The sequence below is a fragment of the Microcaecilia unicolor genome, chromosome 2 (genome assembly GCF_901765095.1).
Source record: "Microcaecilia unicolor chromosome 2, aMicUni1.1, whole genome shotgun sequence".
Taxonomy (NCBI): Eukaryota; Metazoa; Chordata; class Amphibia; order Gymnophiona; family Siphonopidae; genus Microcaecilia; species Microcaecilia unicolor.
Genome location: NC_044032.1, coordinates 77,605,015 through 77,624,524, shown reverse-complemented (window position 1 = coordinate 77,624,524; position 19,510 = coordinate 77,605,015). Strand labels below are relative to the sequence as shown.

The following is a 19,510-nucleotide window of genomic DNA, read 5'->3' as shown; positions in this document are numbered from 1 at the left end:
TAGGCATACAGAGACTACTAACTGATCCTAATCCATCCACACCCCATCAAGGCCTTTTCTCAACATCATTGTAAAGTACTACGGAGTCCGTTTGGGGATGGTACACAGCTCTACTAATATGCCGAATCCCAAAGGCACACCAAAGGCTTAAGAATCTATGATCAAAAATTTGTTTCCCCTGTCTATAAGCACTTTCCTGGGGAACTCCACCTCACAGAGTAACTTTATCAGTGCCCAGGCTATGATCTGAGCTGACGCATTGCTTAAGCATTTGGCCCAAGGAAACCAGGTAGTATAATCTACAATTACAAGGATATACGTGACTCCTCTTCTACTTCTTTCTAAGAGTCCTATAATATCTATTCCCATCCTAGCCATGGGTTCTTCTGTAATGGGCAATGGTTGTAAAGGGGCTCTTTTTGGGAACTTTTAACCTACTTTCTGACATTGGGGGCAAGATTCATAGTATAGTTTGATCTCCTTATATACTCCCGGCCAGTAAAACTGATCTAAAATTTGGTATAAGTTATTGTTGGTGCCCTTATTTTTGTTACATTTGTACCCCGCGCTTTCCCACTCATGGCAGGCTCAATGCGACTTACATGGGGCAATGGAGGGTTAAGTGACTTGCCCAGAGTCAAAAGGAGCTGCCTGTGCCTGAAGTGGAAATCAAACTCAGTTCCTCAGTTCCCCAGGACCAAAGTCCACCACCCTAACCACTAGGCCCCTCCTCCACAATGAGGAGTAATCATGGGCCAAAGTTATGACTGTCTGAATGCTTTTGGCACTACCAACTGCTGTTTAAGGATTTCCTCTCCCTGACTAAAGCCTGTTTTCTTTTTTTATATAACATGACCAAAATCCTTTTCTTACTTTTCAGACACTACCAAAACCTTTATCCACATTCTGATTACCTCCCACTTAGACTACTGCAACCTGTTCTTTGCAGGTCTCCAACTGAAACCTTTCCTTTCACTCTATTTAGAATTCTGCTGCACGACTACTTCTTCCAGTGTCACTTCATAAACATAAATATATACTCTCAAAATCCCTCCTTGCAAAATCACTTTGTTGGCTCCCTGTTTCCACTTGCTGTTCAAACTTCTGTTATTGATGTACAAGTGTATTAATTCTGCAACTCCTCTCTTCTCTCCCTACACCCCTCCTTGGGAACTCCGCTCATCAGGTAGGTCACTCTTATCTGTGTCCTCTTCCTCCACCACCAGCTCCAGACTCTGTTCCTTCCATCTTTCTGGAACAGATTTCCTGAGTCAGTATGTCATCTCCATCTCTGGCTTTATTCAAATACAGGCTAAAAGCCCAGCTTTTGAGGCATCTTTTAAATCTTAACCCCTTTTTGCCTGTTTTATATCTATGATGTTTAATCATTCACATAGTAAATAAAACTCATTATTCTCTTATATGTCCTGTTTGTCTGTCTTGAACAGATTGTACGCTCTGTCGAGCAGGGACTCTCTCTTACATTTCTGTGTACAGCGCTGTGTAAATCTAGTAGTGCTGTGTCAATTAGTAGTGGTAGAATGGCATGTGTAAGTTTTCTTTTGCTAACTAGCTCTTGATGGCTCTGACTTCCCAGTACCTTGGTTGGTGTTGCATGTCTCCTGCTGGTACAGTTTGTTTTGTTAACAGTTCCTAGCTCTTGAATGTCTGATAGTTGTCCTGTGATGAATTGGTTTCTAGTCCTTTAGCCCTAGGTAAACAATAAGGAGGAGACTAAAGTGAATATATTTTGTAATAAATACTAGGGCTGCGTGTTAATTAAAAATTTCAGTTACTCAATTGTGATTCAAAATGTTAATCACATAAACTGCCCACCCCCCTCACATTTCCTCTTGTACAATGCAAAATATAAAGATGACAGATGTAAATTCTCAAAACTGACATATTTTAGTCAGTAAACTAAAAATTAAATCATGTTTTTTTTACTTTTGTTGTTTGGTAATTTTATTTTTCTAATCATTTTATTCCCAGTCTCTGATTCTGCTTCCCTCTATCTGTGTTCTGAACTCTTTCTAGGGCCTCCTGTCTATTTTCTGTTATTTTCTTTCCTTTTTTTTTTTTTTAATATCCGTTTTTACATACATTTCCAATGCTGCAAAAGTAAACCTTTTCAAGTCCATATTAATGGAGAGAAGAAAGAGTACAAAGCAGAAAAAATAAGGCAATTCAGGAATATTTCCTGCAACATAGTACCAATTACTTAGTCATTAATCTCCACAGCTAACAAACAAAGATCACTTAACTTTCTTTTTCAAAAGCGGCTGTTATAATTGAGCAGGATCACGTCCTTTTTCACTCCTGCCCTATAACCATCTTTGGCACTAATCTTTTATGTTCAACTTTCTTCCATTTTTCCTCCTCCTCAAATCTGTCTTGTTTTCTATCTCTCCCCTTACCCTCTATCCCTGTGCTGCATCTTCCCCATTCTTCTCACTCCATGCCTGGCATCTCCTCCCTTCACTTATCCCTTCCTCTCCCTCTGTGCCTGGTATCTTCTCCTTTTTCTCTTCCCTCCCCCTCCATCCGTGGGTGGCATGTCCTCCCTTCTCCCTTCCGTTCCCCTCCTTATATTTGCAGCATTTCCTATATCTGGGATCTCCCTCTCCTGCTCCCCCCCCCCCCCCCCCCCCCCCCACACACACACTTCCCCATTCCCCAGATCTGGCACCTCTTCCTATCTTTGTCCCTCCCTTGGCCTGCAAACTTTTACTTCACCATCTGCAATTAGGCTGCTTTTGACCAGCTTGAGAGCTTTCTCTTCATTGCCTCTTCACTGCCTCCCACCCACGTTTCAAATACAGACATTCAAATATTTGAAAGGTATTAATCCGCAAACGAATCTTTTCCGGAGATGGGAAGGCGGTAAAACGAGAGGACATGAAATGAGATTGAAGGGGGGCAGACTCAGGAAAGATGTCAGGAAGTATTTTTTCACGGAGAGGGTGGTGGACGCTTGGAATGCCCTCCCGCGGGAGGTGGTGGAGATGAAAACGGTAACGGAGTTCAAACATGCATGGGATATGCATAAAGGAATCCTGTGCATAAGGAATGGATCCTCAGACGTTTAGCTGAAATTGGGTGGCGGAGCAGGTGAGGGGAAGAGGGGTTGGTGGTTGGGAGGCTAGGATAGGGGAGGGCAGACTTATACGGTCTGTACCAGAGCCGATGATGGGAGGCGGGACTGGTGGTTGGGAGGCGGGAAATACTGCTGGGCAGACTTATACGGTCTGTGCCCTGAAAAGGACAGGTACAAATTCAAGGTAAGGTATACACATATGAGTTTGTCTTGGGCAGACTGGATGGACCATGCAGGTCTTTTTCTGCCGTCATCTACTATGTTACTATGTATGTTTAACAAAGGCAACCTAGTTTATTTGCTGCTGGCAAAGAGTGTGGAGTATTGGGGAGGGAGAGGTAGGTAAGAAAAGATGCCAGATCCACAGAAGAGGGGGAAGGCCACATAAATAGCAAGTTAAATGTGCAGCCCTAATAAATACCTTATCTATGCAACAAATCAAAAATTACCAGAATCATTTTTAAACATTTGTTTAAAGGTTAACAGATATAAAGCTGTACACTTCAGTTGACATTTTTATTCATTCTTTACAAGAATCACTGGAGAAAACATTTGAAAACACAATTATTTGTGACTGCGTACTTGTTACTCTATGCAGGATAATGTTGTGTTTTGTTTTAATATTGTTTTCTCCGAGGACAAGCAGGCTGCTTGTTCTCACTGATGGGTGACGTCCACGGCAGCCCCTCCAATCGGAATCTTCACTAGCAAAGGCCTTTGCTAGTCCTCGCGCGCCAATGCGCACCGCGCATGCGCGGCCGTCTTCCCGCCCGAAACCGGCTTGTGCCGGCCAGTCTTTTTTTCTCCGCGCTCGGTACGGTTGTGCTTTACCGTTCGTGCCCCGAAAAGTCGGCCTCGCGCGTCGTTTTTCGACTGTTTTCTGTGAGAAATCCAGAAATTGTTTGGATTAACCACTTTTGGTTTTTCCTTCCTCTACTTTGAGTTTTTTCGCCCCGTTAAGTTTTCTTTCGTCGTAGGGGTAGGCCTTACTTAGGCCCCGGTCGAAATTTCCCCTTTTTTCTGTGCTAAATTTCGCCATTTCGTCTTTCGATTTCACCGGCGTGATTTTTCCGCCCATAACATCGAAGCCTTCCAGCGGCTTCAAGAAGTGCACCCAGTGCGCCCGGGTAATCTCGCTCACTGACAGGCACGCGTCGTGTCTGGGGGCTGGGCACCGCCCTCAGGCCTGTAGTCTGTGTTCCCTTTTGCAAAGGCGGACTCAGGTAGCGAGGTTAGCCCAATGGAACATTTTGTTCTCGGGCTCTTCGTCGGCATCGGCACCGGGGGTATCGAGTGCATCGACGTCTTCAGCGTCCAGACCTTCAACCTCGGCGGCCAGTGCATCGAGGCATTGGCCCTCTGCATCGGCGCCGAGACATCGGACAGCTGCATCGACGTCGGTGGTACCGGGACCTCGTCTGCTGATGTCGTCGGACGGTGGTGCTTCGTCTGGAGTGCAGGTGAGGGCTGTCCATTCCCCTGCTGGTGGCGGTGAGCCTTCGGGTGGGTCTCCCCCTACCCTGAGGGCTCCTGCGGTACAGCCCCCCCGAGATCGACCTTCTTCGATCTCGGCCCCGAGGAAGCGACGGCTGGATTCTACGTCCTCCTCGTCGGTACCGGGAAGCTCCGGTGACATGCTTCGTCCCAAGAAGTCGAAGAAGCATCGTCACCGGTCCCCTTCCCATGTCGGTACCGAGAGCTCTGGGTCGCCGAAGGAGTCGGCACCCAGCAGGCATCGGCACCGAGAGGACCGCTCACCCTCTGTTCAGGAGGTGTCGATGCGCTCCACTCTGGACAGCCCGGAACAGCCTCCACGCCCGGAACAGGTTCTGACGTCGACGCCTGCATCGACCTCCATGCCTTTCTCTGCAGCCGCTCTGAACGAGAGCCTCCGGGCCGTTCTCCCAGAGATTCTGGGAGAGCTGCTGCGCCCTACCCCTCCGGTACCGGGGGTGCTTGCGCCTCCGGTACCGTCGAGCGTGGCGCTGGCTGGCCCATCGCCCGATGTGAGGTCTCCGGCGTCGGTGCCGCGTGCGGTACCGGCTGCCGTCGCCTCCCAGGAAGGCTCCCCGACTACGTCGGCGGAGGGAGCTTCGCCGATGCGGGCGAGGGAGTCTACCTCTCGACGCCCCCATCGTGGACGTGGCTCTACGGAGTCGAGTCGGGCACGGTTGCAGACACAGGTCCGTGAACTTGTGTCTGACACCGAGGGTGAGGCCTAGTGGGAAGAGGAAGAAGACCCCAGATATTTATCTGACGAGGAGTCTGGGGGTCTTCCTTCCGATCCCACTCCCTCTCCTGAAAGACAGCTTTCCCCTCCTGAGAGTCTGTCTTTTGCTTCCTTTTTCCGGGAGATGTCTACGGCCATCCCCTTCCCGGTGGTTGTGGAGGACGAGCCCAGGGCTGAAATGTTTGAGCTCCTGGACTATCCTTCTCCACCTAAGGAAGCGTCCACTGTTCCCTTGCACCATGTCCTAAAAAAGACATTGCTTGCAAACTGGACCAAGCCTTTAACTAATCCCCACATCCCCAAGAAGATCGAGTCCCAGTACCGGATCCATGGAGACCCAGATCTGATGCGCACTCAGTTGCCTCATGATTCTGGAGTTGTGGATCTGGCCCTAAAGAAGGCTAAGAGTTCTAGGGAGCATGCTTCGGCGCCCCCGGGCAAGGACTCTAGAACCTTAGACTCCTTTGGGAGGAAGGCCTACCATTCTTCTATGCTCGTGGCCAAAATTCAGTCTTACCAGCTCTACATGAGCATACACATGCGGAACAATGTGCGGCAGTTGGCGGGCTTGGTTGATGCACTCCCCCCTGAGCAAGCCAAGCCATTTCAGGAGGTGGTCAGGCAGCTGAAGGCGTGCAGAAAATTCCTAGCCAGAGGGGTGTATGACACCTTTGATGTTGCGTCCAAGGCCGCTGCTCAAGGTGTGGTGATGCGCAGGCTCTCATGGCTGCGTGCCTCCGACCTGGAGAATAGAATCCAGCAGCGGATTGCGGACTCGCCTTGCCGTGCGGATAACATTTTTGGAGAGAAAGTCGAACAGGTGGTAGAGCAGCTCCACCAGCGGGACACCGCATTCGACAAGTTCTCCCGCCGGCAGCCTTCAGCCTCTACCTCTACAGGTAGAAGATTTTGGGGGGGAAGGAAGACTGTTCCCTACTCTTCTGGCAAGCGTAGGTACAATCCTCCTTCTCGACAGCCTGCGGCCCAGGCTAAGCCCCAGCGCGCTCGCTCTCGTCAGCAGCGTGCGCCTCAGCAAGGCCCATCGGCTCCCCAGCAAAAGCAAGGGACGGGCTTTTGACTGGCTCCAGCAGAGCATAGCCGACATCCAAGTGTTAGTGCCGGGCGACCTGCCAGTCGGAGGGAGGTTGAAAGCTTTTCACCAAAGGTGGCCTCTCATAACCTCCGATCAGTGGGTTCTGCAAATAGTCCGGCAAGGATACACCCTCAATTTGGCCTCAAAACCTCCAAATTGTCCACCAGGAGCTCAGTCTTACAGCTTCCAGCACAAGCAGGTACTTGCAGAGGAACTCTCCGCCCTTCTCAGCGCCAATGCGGTCGAGCCCGTGCCATCCGGGCAAGAAGGGCTGGGATTCTATTCCAGGTACTTCCTTGTGGAAAAGAAAACAGGGGGGATGCGTCCCATCCTAGACCTAAGGGCCCTGAACAAATATCTGGTCAAAGAAAAGTTCAGGATGCTTTCCCTGGGCACCCTCCTTCCCATGATTCAGGAAAACGATTGGCTATGCTCTCTGGACTTGAAGGATGCCTACACACACATCCCGATACTGCCAGCTCACAGACAGTATCTGCGATTTCAGCTGGGCACACGTCACTTCCAGTACTGTGTGCTACCCTTTGGGCTCGCCTCTGCGCCCAGGGTGTTCACAAAGTGCTTAGCTGTAGTAGCAGCGGCACTTCGCAGGCTGGGGGTGCACGTGTTCCCATATCTCGACGATTGGCTGGTGAAGAACACATCCGAGGCAGGAGCCCTGCAGTCCATGCAGATGACTATTCGCCTCCTGGAGCTACTGGGGTTTGTGATAAATTATCCAAAGTCCCATCTTCTCCCAGTACAGAGACTCAAATTCATAGGAGCTCTGCTGGATTCTCGGACGGCTCGCGCCTATCTCCCAGAGACAAGAGCCAACAACTTGTTGTCCCTCGTCTCGCGGGTGCGAGCGTCACAGCAGATCACAGCTCGGCAGATGTTGAGATTGCTAGGCCACATGGCCTCCACAGTCCATGTGACTCCCATGGCCCGCCTTCACATGAGATCTGCTCAATGGACCCTAGCTTCCCAGTGGTTCCAGGCTGCTGGGGATCTAGAAGACGTAATCCACCCGTCCACAAGTTTTCTCGAATCCCTGTATTGGTGGACGATTTGGTCCAATTTGACTCTGGGACGTCCCTTCCAAATTCCTCAGCCACAAAAAGTGCTGACCACGGATGCGTCTCTCCTGGGGTGGGGAGCTCATGTCGATGGGCTTCACACCCAAGGAAACTGGTCCCTCCAGGAACGCGATCTGCAGATCAATCTTCTGGAGTTGCGAGCGATCTGGAACGCTCTGAAGGCTTTCAGAGATCGGCTGTCCCACCAAATTATCCAAATTCAGACAGACAACCAGGTTGCCATGTACTACGTCAACAAGCAGGGGGGCACCGGATCTCACCCCCTGTATCAGGAAGCCGTCAGCATGTGGCTATGGGCTCGCCGTCATGGCATGGTGCTCCAAGCCACATATCTGGCAGGCGTAAACAACAGTCTGGCCGACAGGTTGAGCAGGATTATGCAACCTCACGAGTGGTCGCTCAATTCCCGTGTAGTGCGACAGATCTTCCAGGTGTGGGGCACCCCCTTGGTAGACCTCTTCGCATCTCGAGCCAACCACAAAGTCCCTCAGTTCTGTTCCAGGCTTCAGGCCCACGGCAGACTGGCATCGGATGCCTTCCTCCTGGATTGGGGGGAGGGTCTGCTGTATGCTTATCCTCCCATACCTCTGGTGGGGAAGACTTTGTTGAAACTCAAGCAAGACAGAGGCACCATGATTCTGATTGCTCCTTTTTGGCCACGTCAGATCTGGTTCCCTCTTCTTCTGGAGTTGTCCTCCAAAGAACCGTGGAGATTGGAGTGTTTTCTGACCCTCATCACGCAGGACGAAGGGGCGCTTCTGCATCCCAGCCTCTCTCACGGCCTGGATGTTGAGAGCGTAGACTTTGCCTCTTTGGGTCTGTCAGAGGGTGTCTCCCGTGTCTTGCTTGCTTCCAGGAAAGATTCCACCAAGAGGAGTTACTTCTTTCTGTGGAGGAGGTTTGCCGTCTGGTGTGACAGCAAGGCCCTAGATCCTCGCTCTTGTCCTACACAGACCCTGCTTGAATACCTTCTGCACCTGTCTGAGTCTGGTCTCAAGACCAACTCTGTAAGGGTTCACCTTAGTGCAATCAGTGCATACCATTACCGTGTGGAAGGTAAGCCGATCTCAGGACAGCCTTTAGTTGTTCGCTTCATGAGAGGTTTGCTGTTGTCAAAGCCCCCTGTCAAGCCTCCTACAGTGTCATGGGATCTCAATGTCGTTCTCACCCAGCTGATGAAACCTCCTTTTGAGCCACTGAATACCTGCCATCTGAAGTACTTGACCTGGAAGGTCATTTTCTTGGTGGCAGTTACTTCAGCTCGTAGAGTCAGTGAGCTTCAGGCCCTGGTAGCCCAGGCCCCTTACACCAAATTTCATCACAACAGAGTAGTCCTCCGCACTCACCCTAAGTTCTTGCCAAAGGTCGTGTCGGAGTTCCATCTGAACCATAAGTACATACATAAGTAGTGCCATACTGGGAAAGACCAAAGGTCCATCTATCCCAGCATCCTGTCACCGACAGTGGCCAATCCAGGTCAAGGGCACCTGGCACGCTCCCCAAACGTAAAAACATTCCAGACAAGTTATACCTAAAAATGCGGAATTTTTCCAAGTCCATTTAATAGCGGTCTATGGACTTGTCCTTTAGGAATCTATCTAACCCCTTTTTAAACTCCGTCAAGCTAACCGCCCGTACCACGTTCTCCGGCAACGAATTCCAGAGTCTAATTACACGTTGGGTGAAGAAAAATTTTCTCCGATTCGTTTTAAATTTACCACACTGTAGCTTCAACTCATGCCCTCTAGTCCTAGTATTTTTGGATAGCGTGAACAGTCGCTTCACATCCACCCGATCCATTCCACTCATTATTTTATACACTTCTATCATATCTCCCCTCAGCCGTCTCTTCTCCAAGCTGAAAAGCCCTAGCCTTCTCAGCCTCTCTTCATAGGAAAGTCGTCCCATCCCCACTATCATTTTCGTCGCCCTTCGCTGTACCTTTTCCAATTCTACTATATCTTTTTTGAGATACGGAGACCAGTACTGAACACAATACTCCAGGTGCGGTCGCACCATGGAGCGATACAACGGCATTATAACAACCAGTCAATTGTCTTGCCAACATTCTTTCCCCGTCCTCATTCCTGCCCTGCTGAACGTCAGCTGCACACATTGGACTGCAAGAGAGCATTGGCCTTCTACCTGGAGCGGACACAGCCCAACAGACAGTCCGCCCAATTGTTTGTTTCTTTTGATCCCAACAGGAGGGGAGTGGCTGTGGGGAAACGCACCATATCCAATTGGCTAGCAGATTGCATTTCCTTCACTTACGCCCAGGCTGGGCTGGCTCTTGAGGGTCATGTCACGGCTCATAATGTTAGAGCCATGGCAGCGTCGGTAGCCCACTTGAAGTCAGCCACCATTGAAGAGATCTGCAAAGCTGCGACGTGGTCATTTGTCCACACATTCACATCTCATTACTGCCTGCAGCAGGATACCCGACGCGACAGTCGGTTCGGGCAGTCAGTTCTTCAGAACCTGTTTGGGCTTTAGGATCCAACTCCACCCCCCGAGGGCCCTGTTTGTTCTGTTCCAGGCTGCACTCTCAGTTAGTTGGTAAATTTTTTAGGTCAATCTCAGTTATGTCCTCGCCGTTGCGAGGCCCAATTGACCATGGTTGTTGTTTTGAGTGAGCCTGGGGGCTAGGGATACCCCATCAGTGAGAACAAGCAGCCTGCTTGTCCTCGGAGAAAGCGAATGCTACATACCTGTAGAGGGTATTCTCCGAGGACAGCAGGCTGATTGTTCTCACAAACCCGCCCGCCTCCCCTTTGGAGTTGTGTCTTCCCTTGTCTTTGTTTTGCTACATATGAGACTGGCCGGCACAAGCCAGTTTCGGGCGGGAAGACGGCCGCGCATGCGCGGTGCGCATTGGCGCGCGAGGACTAGCAAAGGCCTTTGCTAGTGAAGATTCCGATTGGAGGGGCTGCCGTGGACGTCACCCATCAGTGAGAACAATCAGCCTGCTGTCCTCGGAGAATACCCTCTACAGGTATGTAGCATTCGCTTTATTGATTGAGTGTTATTGATTGAGTGTTTTTTTTTTATGAAAACCACCTAGTTATAGGTAGTATATAAGTTTTTAAAAATAAATGTTGGTGCTGACTTCTGTCTGTCGTTTCTCGACTTATACTCATAGCTTAATGTTGCCATTAACTACTATATTCGAGTTTAGTGGCAACAGAAAAATAGATATATATGCTGACTTTATTGAATTTAGCAAGATGGCATGTGTTTTCACATCAATTACATACATTGACCAGGAATGGAACAATATAGGTATAAATTGGAAAAGCTCAAAGACTGAAATATACCACACCACAAATTAAAAAAAAATTTTTAACAATAAGTGGTTTACAATAAAAATCATAAGAGGATGGAAAAGAAATTGTACAAGAGACAGTCTGAAATACAGTTAAACTGTTATACATTTGAGAAAAAGGTAAGATGGGAAAACCATTACTCTCTGATACAGTAGTAGGGCTGGTAGTGAAAAACGTACAGGACTGTAATGTGGTACAAATTACAGCTCAACTTGGAAGACTGTAATCCACCTTTAAGGGGAAAAACAGCATGAAATAATGAATTTTAAGGAGGGCTTTAAACTTCTTAAAGGTTAAGTTTTCATGTAGAGTTCTAGGGGAAGTACGTTCCAAAAAGTAAGAGTTGTGACACTAGAACAGAAATCTCTGATGGAGATCGGATTAGTAGGGATAATCAAGAGCATAGGGCATATGATGGAATGTATGAGAGAAAGATTTAGAGAGGAAAAGAGGTTGACCTGAGTGAAAAATCTGACGTTTAGGGATCTGAATTTTAAATGCTATATGAAAAAATATGGGAAGCCAAGATACATATTCTATTTCTGAAACACACACAAATGAACACAAACATACTCAAATGATGAGCATATCTTTTCCTCAGTGTGTGCATGCATGCAAGCAAATGTTTCTCAGATATTCAGCCTTTCTATCACATACAAAGCTGCTGCCTTGCCCAAAGACTTCTCTACACTCGTCTCTTGCCCCTCACACACAAAATTGACCACTTTCTTCCATGCACTAATACTTGCACAAACACAAGTCTCTCATATACACAAATACATTTCGGACATTTTAGCTCAATATAAAAAAAACATGCCTTTAGAAATGTAGCATATATAAGAGGTTTTCCTAATGAATAATTACATTTTCATTGCAGGGAAATATTGGATCATCTAATTGGGGTCTTAACTTGCTTCAGGAGGAAAATGTGATTCCAGATATAATGGCACTTGCACAACACTGTGAGGTTCTATCCGTCAGAGGGTATGCATCTATATTTTGCATTTGTATATATGTATATATATTTCATCCAAAGCAAATGGTATCAAAAAATGTCTGTAGTGGTCAAATCATTCTGGCTTTCATGAAGAAGTATGCAAGGGACAGTAGAACAATAGCTAATTTTTGAAAGAGATGCTTGAATAAATGCTTAGCCAATAGAAAATTCTGCTTCTGGCAGATGCCAGGGTACTAAAACATTTTTGTTTGCAAATTTATTTGATAAAGGGAGCCTCACTGGTTGGAATTAAGTTAAGCGTATTACAAACCTTTATTATGTTTTGCATTTTATCCCTATGGGCCTATTTTATTAAGCTGTGTTAAATTTTGTAGTTACTGCATGTTAAAGGAGTGGAGGAGTAGCGTAGTGGTTAGAGCACCAGTCTTGACATACAGAGTTAGCTGATTCAAATCCCACTTCTGCTTTTTGTGATCTTTGGCAAGCTACTTAGGGGCCCTTTTACTAAGCCGTGTACGCATGTCCTACACGCATCAGTTTGGAGGTACCGCCCGACTACTGCGTGGCCCGGGCGGTAATTTTGTTTTTTACGCGCAGCGGAAAATAAATTTTATTTTCCTGCATGCGGTGGAAACCGAGTGGTCATCATTCTATGCGCGTAGACGATTATCGCATGAGACCTTACCGCTAAGGCAATGGTTGGTGATAAAGTCTCAGACCCAAAATGGACGCATGCCAATTTTTATTTTGCCGCGTGTCCATTTTCGGCAAAAATTTTAAAAAGGCCTTTTTTACAGGTGCGCTGAAAAATAGATCTGCGCACATCCAAAACACACGCTTACACTAGCGCAGCCCATTTTTCAGCACAGCTTAGTAAAAGGACCCCTTAACTCTCTATTGCCTCAGGTACAAAATTAGATTGTGAGCCCTCAAGGGGCAGAAAAATACTTACTTAGAGCTACTACTGAAAAAGGTGTGAACAAAATCCAAATAAATAAATGGTTAACATGCAGTAACCACAAAGCTTCTGTATCATTATAGGCAAGCCTTACATGTTAACTGCATTTCAGATATTACAGGTGCACTTAACGCACAGCAGTAAACACGTTATTAAGTTATCATCTGTCTTTGTTTATGACTGACTCAGATTCTATTTTCCTCCCATATACTAAAAACTGAGTATACTAGACAACTTCCCTCCAAATGTTCCAAAAACCTAATCATCAAACTAGTCAGCTAGTTGTAACTGCACAAATTATGTTGAACAAAAGAAAAATACGTGCCTGTTTTTTTGACAGTTCAGCATAGAACCAAATATATGTGAGAGAAAATTGCCTATCTAATTTACCTACTAAATGACGATCATTCTGACAAAAGTGACGCTCCTCCCTGTCCTGTGGGAAGCAGGAAGCGAGACACATCCACAATGGACTTGGGACTCCTGAGCCCATGGACCCCAGACCAAAATGTGTATTTCAATTTAGTGTTTCTTGAACAGGTACCAGGGTACTCTCCTAGCTAGTCTGGTTTTCAGGAAATCCACAATGCAAACACTGAGAAAGTTTGCCTGCAGTGAACACAGTGGATATAACTCTTTCTCATAGATATTCATTTTGGAAACCACACTGGTTGAGGATATTCCAGGACCAACTTGAGAAATGTGTTTTTAAGTCTTAGAAAACCCATGTTGTACATCTTATGTAAACTTTTGTTTTATGTAAGTATTTATTCCATATCATCAAGCTGATCAATCCATAGACTGGTGGGTTGTGTCCATCTACCAGCAGGTGGAGATAGAGAGCAAACTTTTGCCTCCCTATATGTGGTCATGTGCTGCCGGAAACTCCTCAGTATGTTCTCTATCTCAGCAGGTGGTGGTCACACACAGCAGCAGCTCTGGCTAGGCCTCCAAGCCTAATCCTTAGGTTTTGTTGAGGCCTGGGGTTGAGGGCTCTTTTGAGCAAGTGCAAACCTGGTGGTGCCAGGTCCCTCCTTTTCTCCCCCCTCCCGCTGGCTCCGTTTAAAAAAAAAAAAAAAAAAAAATTTTAACCGTCTTTAAAGGCGTTTAATTCGACGTTTCTTTAAACGTTCATTGCAGCTACTCACTGGGACACCAGTTCGTTACAGCTCGGAGCGGCAAGCAGGTAATTTTACCTTTTTATAGCGGGCAGGGGGTTCCCCGATTCTTCTCCTCGTGGCATATGGCGTCGGAGGGCGAGGGCGCAAAGGGTCGCTCCCCGGATCGCTGGAGCGCTTCTAGAGGGGATGCGGGGGTTTTACAACCTGATTCGCCCTTGATGGGTGACAGTTTAGTGACCGATGAATGTCCCGGTCGTTCCTCCGGCGTGGCGGTTTTTTCCCGCCATAAACGCCCATCCCCCGCTCCTCGCCTCCGCCATCTTGGCCGGCCACGCGGCTCGGACGGCTTCTTCGTGGGCCGCCCTTGAGGTTGGAGACATTAATGCCATGAACGCCCTTAATTTGGGCGACGGCACAAAGCGGCTAAAGTTAAGCGCCGTTCTTCCCGCGCGGCTCCTTCGCGGAGTTTCGCGCCGGACGCCATTTTGGATGCGCAGCATGTCTCTCCCCCGCTATTGCGAGCGCCGGTTGAGAGTGCGTCTAGGGCTGTTGCCCAGGCTGCGGAAGTGCACAGTCTGGGGGGTTTCTCCCCCGAGTTTGTTTTGCTGCTGCATCAGGCTTTCCTCATGCAAAACGCTGCCCCTGCTCCCTCTTCTGATAAAGAGGTTGAGGTTCCCAGAGGTAAACGCCCTCGGGTTGATTTCCAGGCCTTGGAGGACTTTGTCTCCTCCGATGTAGATGAGGGCAGCGTGTCTGAGGTCTCCCAACGGTCCTTTGCGGATTCCTTGGAGGAGATAGATCCCCGCTCGGATGGAGCGGATGACCCCTCTGCAGCGCGGCTTTTTAGCCCAGAGGATTTGCCCAACCTGTTGTTACAGGCCATGGACACTTTGAAGATTTCCTCTCCGGAGGACGTCTCTCCCTCAGCCCCTGTTGGCTCTGCCATTATGCTGGGGACGAAGCGCCCGCCTAGATCCTTCCACGTGCATGAGCCATGCGGCTCAATGGGATGTCCCGGAAACGAGCCTTAAAGTGGCTAGGGCTATGTCCCGCCTCTATCCTTTGGCTGTGAGTGAACGTGAGGCCTATCTGTGGCCTACCGTGGATTCTTTAATCACTGCGGTGACTAAGAAAATGGCGTTGCCGGTGGAAGGTGGCACGGCCCTAAAGGACGCCCAAGACAGAAGATTGGAGGCGGCCTTAAGGTCGTCCTTTGAGGCAGCTGCTTTAAGTTTGCAGGCCTCAGTTTGCGGCTCCTATGTGGCCAGGGCGTGCCTGACTATGGTGCAGCGGGCTTCCCCCTCGGATCTTTCCTTGAGGGCTGATTGGCCGGCCCTGGAATCGGGCTTAGCCTATTTGGCAGACTTGCTGTATGATGTCTTGAGAGCCTCAGCTAAAGGCATGGCTCAGACAGTCTCTGCGCGGCGGTGGCTTTGGCTGAAACATTGGTCTGCTGACCACGCCTCTAAATCCCGCCTGGCTAGATTGCCTTTTAAAGGCAAGCTGCTCTTTGGGGTCGAGCTGGACAAAATCGTGACCGATCTCGGCACGTCTAAGGGCAAGAAATTACCAGAGGTCAGAGCTCGGGCTAGTACTCGTCCCGGTACCTCCAGAGGACGGTTGCTGGAAGCCCGTCGGTACCGCCCGGGCAAGTCGGGTTCCTCTGCCCCCTCTTCCTTCAAGAGGACTTTCTCCCCCAAGCAGCATTCCTTTCGCAGAGACCGCCGTCCCGGAGGTGCTCCCTCCGGTCCTCCCCCAGGGTCTCGTACCCAATGACGGGGCCTTGGTCCACGCCCCAGTGCAGATTGGAGGACGGCTGTCCTCGTTTCTGGGCGAGTGGACCACTATAACTTCAGACGCGTGGGTGCTGGAAGTCATCAGAGACGGCTACAAGCTAGAGTTCTGCCAACCCTTAAGAGACGGGTTTGTACTCTCTCCCTGCAAGTCTCCGGTCAAGCTGTGGCAGTGCAGCAGACCTTGGACAACCTGATCCGCCTGGGTGCGGTCGTTCCGGTGCCAAAAAATCAGATTGGCAAGGGACGTTACTCCATTTACTTTGTGGTTCCAAAGAAAGGAGGTTCTGTCCGGCCTATCCTCGACCTCAAAGGGGTCAATCGGGCCTGGAAAGTGAGGCACTTTCGCATGGAGACTCTCCGCTCTGTTATAGCGGCAGTGAAGGCAGGAGAGTTCTTGGCTTCCTTGGACATCAAGGAAGCGTACCTGCATATTCCCATCTGGCCTCCTCTCCAACGCTTTCTGCGTTTTACAGTCCTGAGACGACACTTCCAGTTCAGAGCCCTCCCTTTCGGGTTGGCTACTGCTCCGCGGACCTTTTCCAAAGTAATGGGGGTCATAGCGGCCTTCCTGCTAAAGGAAGGAGTACAAGTCCATCCTTATCTGGACGACTGGTTGATCCGAGCCCCCTCTTATGCAGAGTGCGGCAAAGCTATGGACCGGGTAGTTGCTCTTGTGAGCTCCCTGGGATGGATCATCAACTGGAAGAAGAGCCAGCTGCGCCCGACTCAGTCCCTGGAGTATCTGGGAGTTCGATTCGACACCCAAGTGGGCAGAGTGTTCCTGCCAGACAATCGGATTGTCAAGCTTCAGGCTCAGGTGGACTAGTTCCTAGTAGCCTCTCCTATTCGGGCTTGGGACTACGTGCAGCTGTTGGGCTCTATGACGGCCACGATGGAAGTAGTGCCCTGGGCCAGGGCTCATATGAGACCACTACAGCTATCTCTGCTGCTGCGCTGGACTCCGATGTCGGAGGATTATGCTGTGCGCCTTCCCGTGGACCCAGCAGTGCGCAAGGCGCTGAGCTGGTGGACGCAGACAGACAAGTTGTCTGCAGGATTGCCTCTGGTGACCCCGGAGTGGATTGTCGTCACGACAGACGCCTCTTTGATGGGCTGGGGAGCCCACTGCTTGGGAAGGACAGCGCAGGGGCTCTAGTCTCCTGCAGAGGCAAGTGGTCTATCAACCTCCTGGAACTCAGAGCCATTCGGTTGGTGTTATTGGAGTTCATCCCGGTACTGGTGTTGTAGCCTGTACGGGTCCTGTCGGACAATGCCACGGCTGTGGCCTATATCAACCGCCAGGGAGGTACCAAGAGCGCCCCTCTAGCCAAGGAGGCTATGAGTCTTTGCCAGTGGGCGGAAGCGAACCTGGAGCAGCTTTCAGCGGCCCACATTGCCGGAGTCATGAATGTCAAGGCGGACTTTCTCAGTCGCCATACCTTGGAGTCCGGAGAGTGGCAACTATCTGCTCAGGCGTTCTTGGACATCACGAAGCGCTGGGGCCAGCCGAGCCTAGATCTGATGGCGTCATCGGCCAATTGCCAAGTGCCGCGCTTTTTCAGCAGAGGACGGGACCCTCGATCCCTGGGAGTAGATGCTCTTCTCCAACAGTGGCCGACACAAGAGCTCCTCTATGTGTTCCCGCCCTGGCCCATGTTGGGCAGGGTGCTAGACCGGGTGGCAAAGCATCCCGGCAGGGTAATCCTGGTGGGTCCGGATTGGCCCAGACGTCCCTGGTATGCGGACTTGATCAGGCTCTCAGTCGACGATCCTCTGCGGCTGTCAGTGGAGCAGGGCCTGTTACATCAGGGTCCCGTGGTGATGGAGGATCCCTCTCCCTTTGGTCTTACGGCCTGGCTATTGAGCGGCAGCGTCTGAGGAAGAAGGGCTTCTCAGACAAGGTCATCGCCACTATGCTGAGAGCGAGGAAGCGCTCTACTTCTACTGCTTACGCCAGGGTTTGGCGTATCTTTGCAGCATGGTGTGAAGCAGGCTCACTTTCTCCCTTCACTGCTCCAATTTCTTCAGTGTTGGCGTTCCTGCAAGAAGGTCTGGAGAAAGGCCTGTCGCTCAGTTCCCTTAAAGTCCAGGTAGCGGCTCTGGCTTGCTTCAGGGGCCGCCTGAAGGGTGCTTCCCTGGCTTCGCAGCCAGATGTGGTGCGCTTTCTCAAGGGAGTTAATCACCTGCGCCCTCCTCTGCACTCAGTGGTGCCTGCGTGGAATCTCAACCTGGTGCTAAGAGCATTGCAGAAGCCGCCTTTTGAACCCTTGTCGAGGGCATCTCTGAAAGACCTGACGTTGAAAGCAGTCTTTTTGGTGGCTATCACTTCAGCCAGAAGAGTTTCCGAGCTCCAGGCGCTCTCATGTCGAGAGCCTTTTCTGCAGTTCACTGAGGCAGGAGTGACTATTCGCACAGTGCCTTCCTTCCTGCCCAAGATTGTTTCTCGCTTCCAGGTGAATCAGCAGCTCTGTCTCCCTTCCTTTCGTAGGGAGGACTACCCAGAGGAGTACTCCGCTCTTGAATATCTGGATGTGAGACGAGTCATCATCAGATACTTGGAAGTGACCAATGATTTCCGGAAATCGGATCATCTGTTTGTCCTGTTTGCAGGTCCTCGTAAGGGTCTGCAGGCTGCTAAGCCTACAGTGGCAAGATGGGTCAAGGAAGCCATTGCAGCGGCTTATGTGGCCGCGGGGAAGGTGCCGCCTATCCAGCTGAAGGCTCACTCCACGAGAGCTCAGGCGGCCTCGATGGCAGAGGCCGGATCCGTCTCCTTGGAAGAGATATGCAAGGCGGCAACGGGGGCTTCGGCTCATACATTCTCCAAGCATTACCGTTTGACTGTGGCTGCACGGGCGGAGGCCCGGTTTGGAGCTTCAGTGTTGAGGTCAGGGATTTCTATGTCCCGCCCTGGGTGAGTACTGCTTCGGTACATCCCACCAGTCTATGGATTGATCAGCTTGATGATATGGAAGGTAAAATTATGTATAATCATACCTGATAATTTTCTTTCCATTAATCATAGCTGATCAATCCATAGCCCCTCCCAGATATCTGTACTGTTTATATTCTGGTTGAATTTTAGGTTCAAGTTTAGCCTTCAGTTACTTCAGGAGGACTTCGTGTTCAAGTTCTTCTTTCACTTGGATTCTTCAAGAGTTGAGACGAGTTTGTGTTACAGTGAGCTGCTGCATTCCTCTCCCCTCCGTTTTACGGGGCTGGATTGAGATTTAAATTCTGCCGGCACTCCCTCCCGCTTCGTGCGGCTGTAGGGCAGCTTTGTACCCCTCCCGCTTCGGCGGTGTTAGGGTCAGTCAGCTCCTCCCGCGGTTGCGGTTGCAGGATAAGCCAGATCCCCCCGCATCGGCGGGTGTGGTGTCCCTCCCCCGCTCCGCGGGGATGAGCTGGACGGATTCCCCTCCCCCACTTGTGTGGGGATGAGCTGGGTTAATTCCCCTCCCCCGTTTCGGCGGTGGTGAGCTGGGCAGAGTGTCCCTTCGTGGGTGTAATTCTCTAAGTGCTGAGTCCTGCGGATGGAGCTTTGATATCGACATACTGAGGAGTTTCCGGCAGCACATGACCACATATAGGGAGGCAAAAGTTTGCTCTCTATCTCCACCTGCTGGTAGATGGACACAACCCACCAGTCTATGGATTGATCAGCTATGATTAATGGAAAGAAAATTATCAGGTATGATTATACATAATTTTACCATCACTGGGCTTTTAAAACTTACCTGAGCTGAGAAAAGTATGCATATGTTTATATAGCCTAAATTTAGGCACTCCTTGGGGCAGAGCAAGGCAGAGGTGCTGTGTATGGTGTGTATTTAA

The 19,510-nt window shown here is 49.8% G+C and overlaps 1 protein-coding gene across 1 annotated transcript in view; it reads left to right on the top strand.

The window, feature by feature from the left end:
* RICTOR (RPTOR independent companion of MTOR complex 2) overlaps nt 1-19,510 on the top strand; it is a 468,276-nt gene that overhangs the window by 355,558 nt on the left and 93,208 nt on the right. Inside the window, exon 29 of the mRNA XM_030193057.1 lies at nt 11,721-11,827. Coding sequence (XP_030048917.1) covers nt 11,721-11,827 — 107 coding nt within the window. The remainder of the gene's footprint in view (nt 1-11,720; nt 11,828-19,510) is intronic.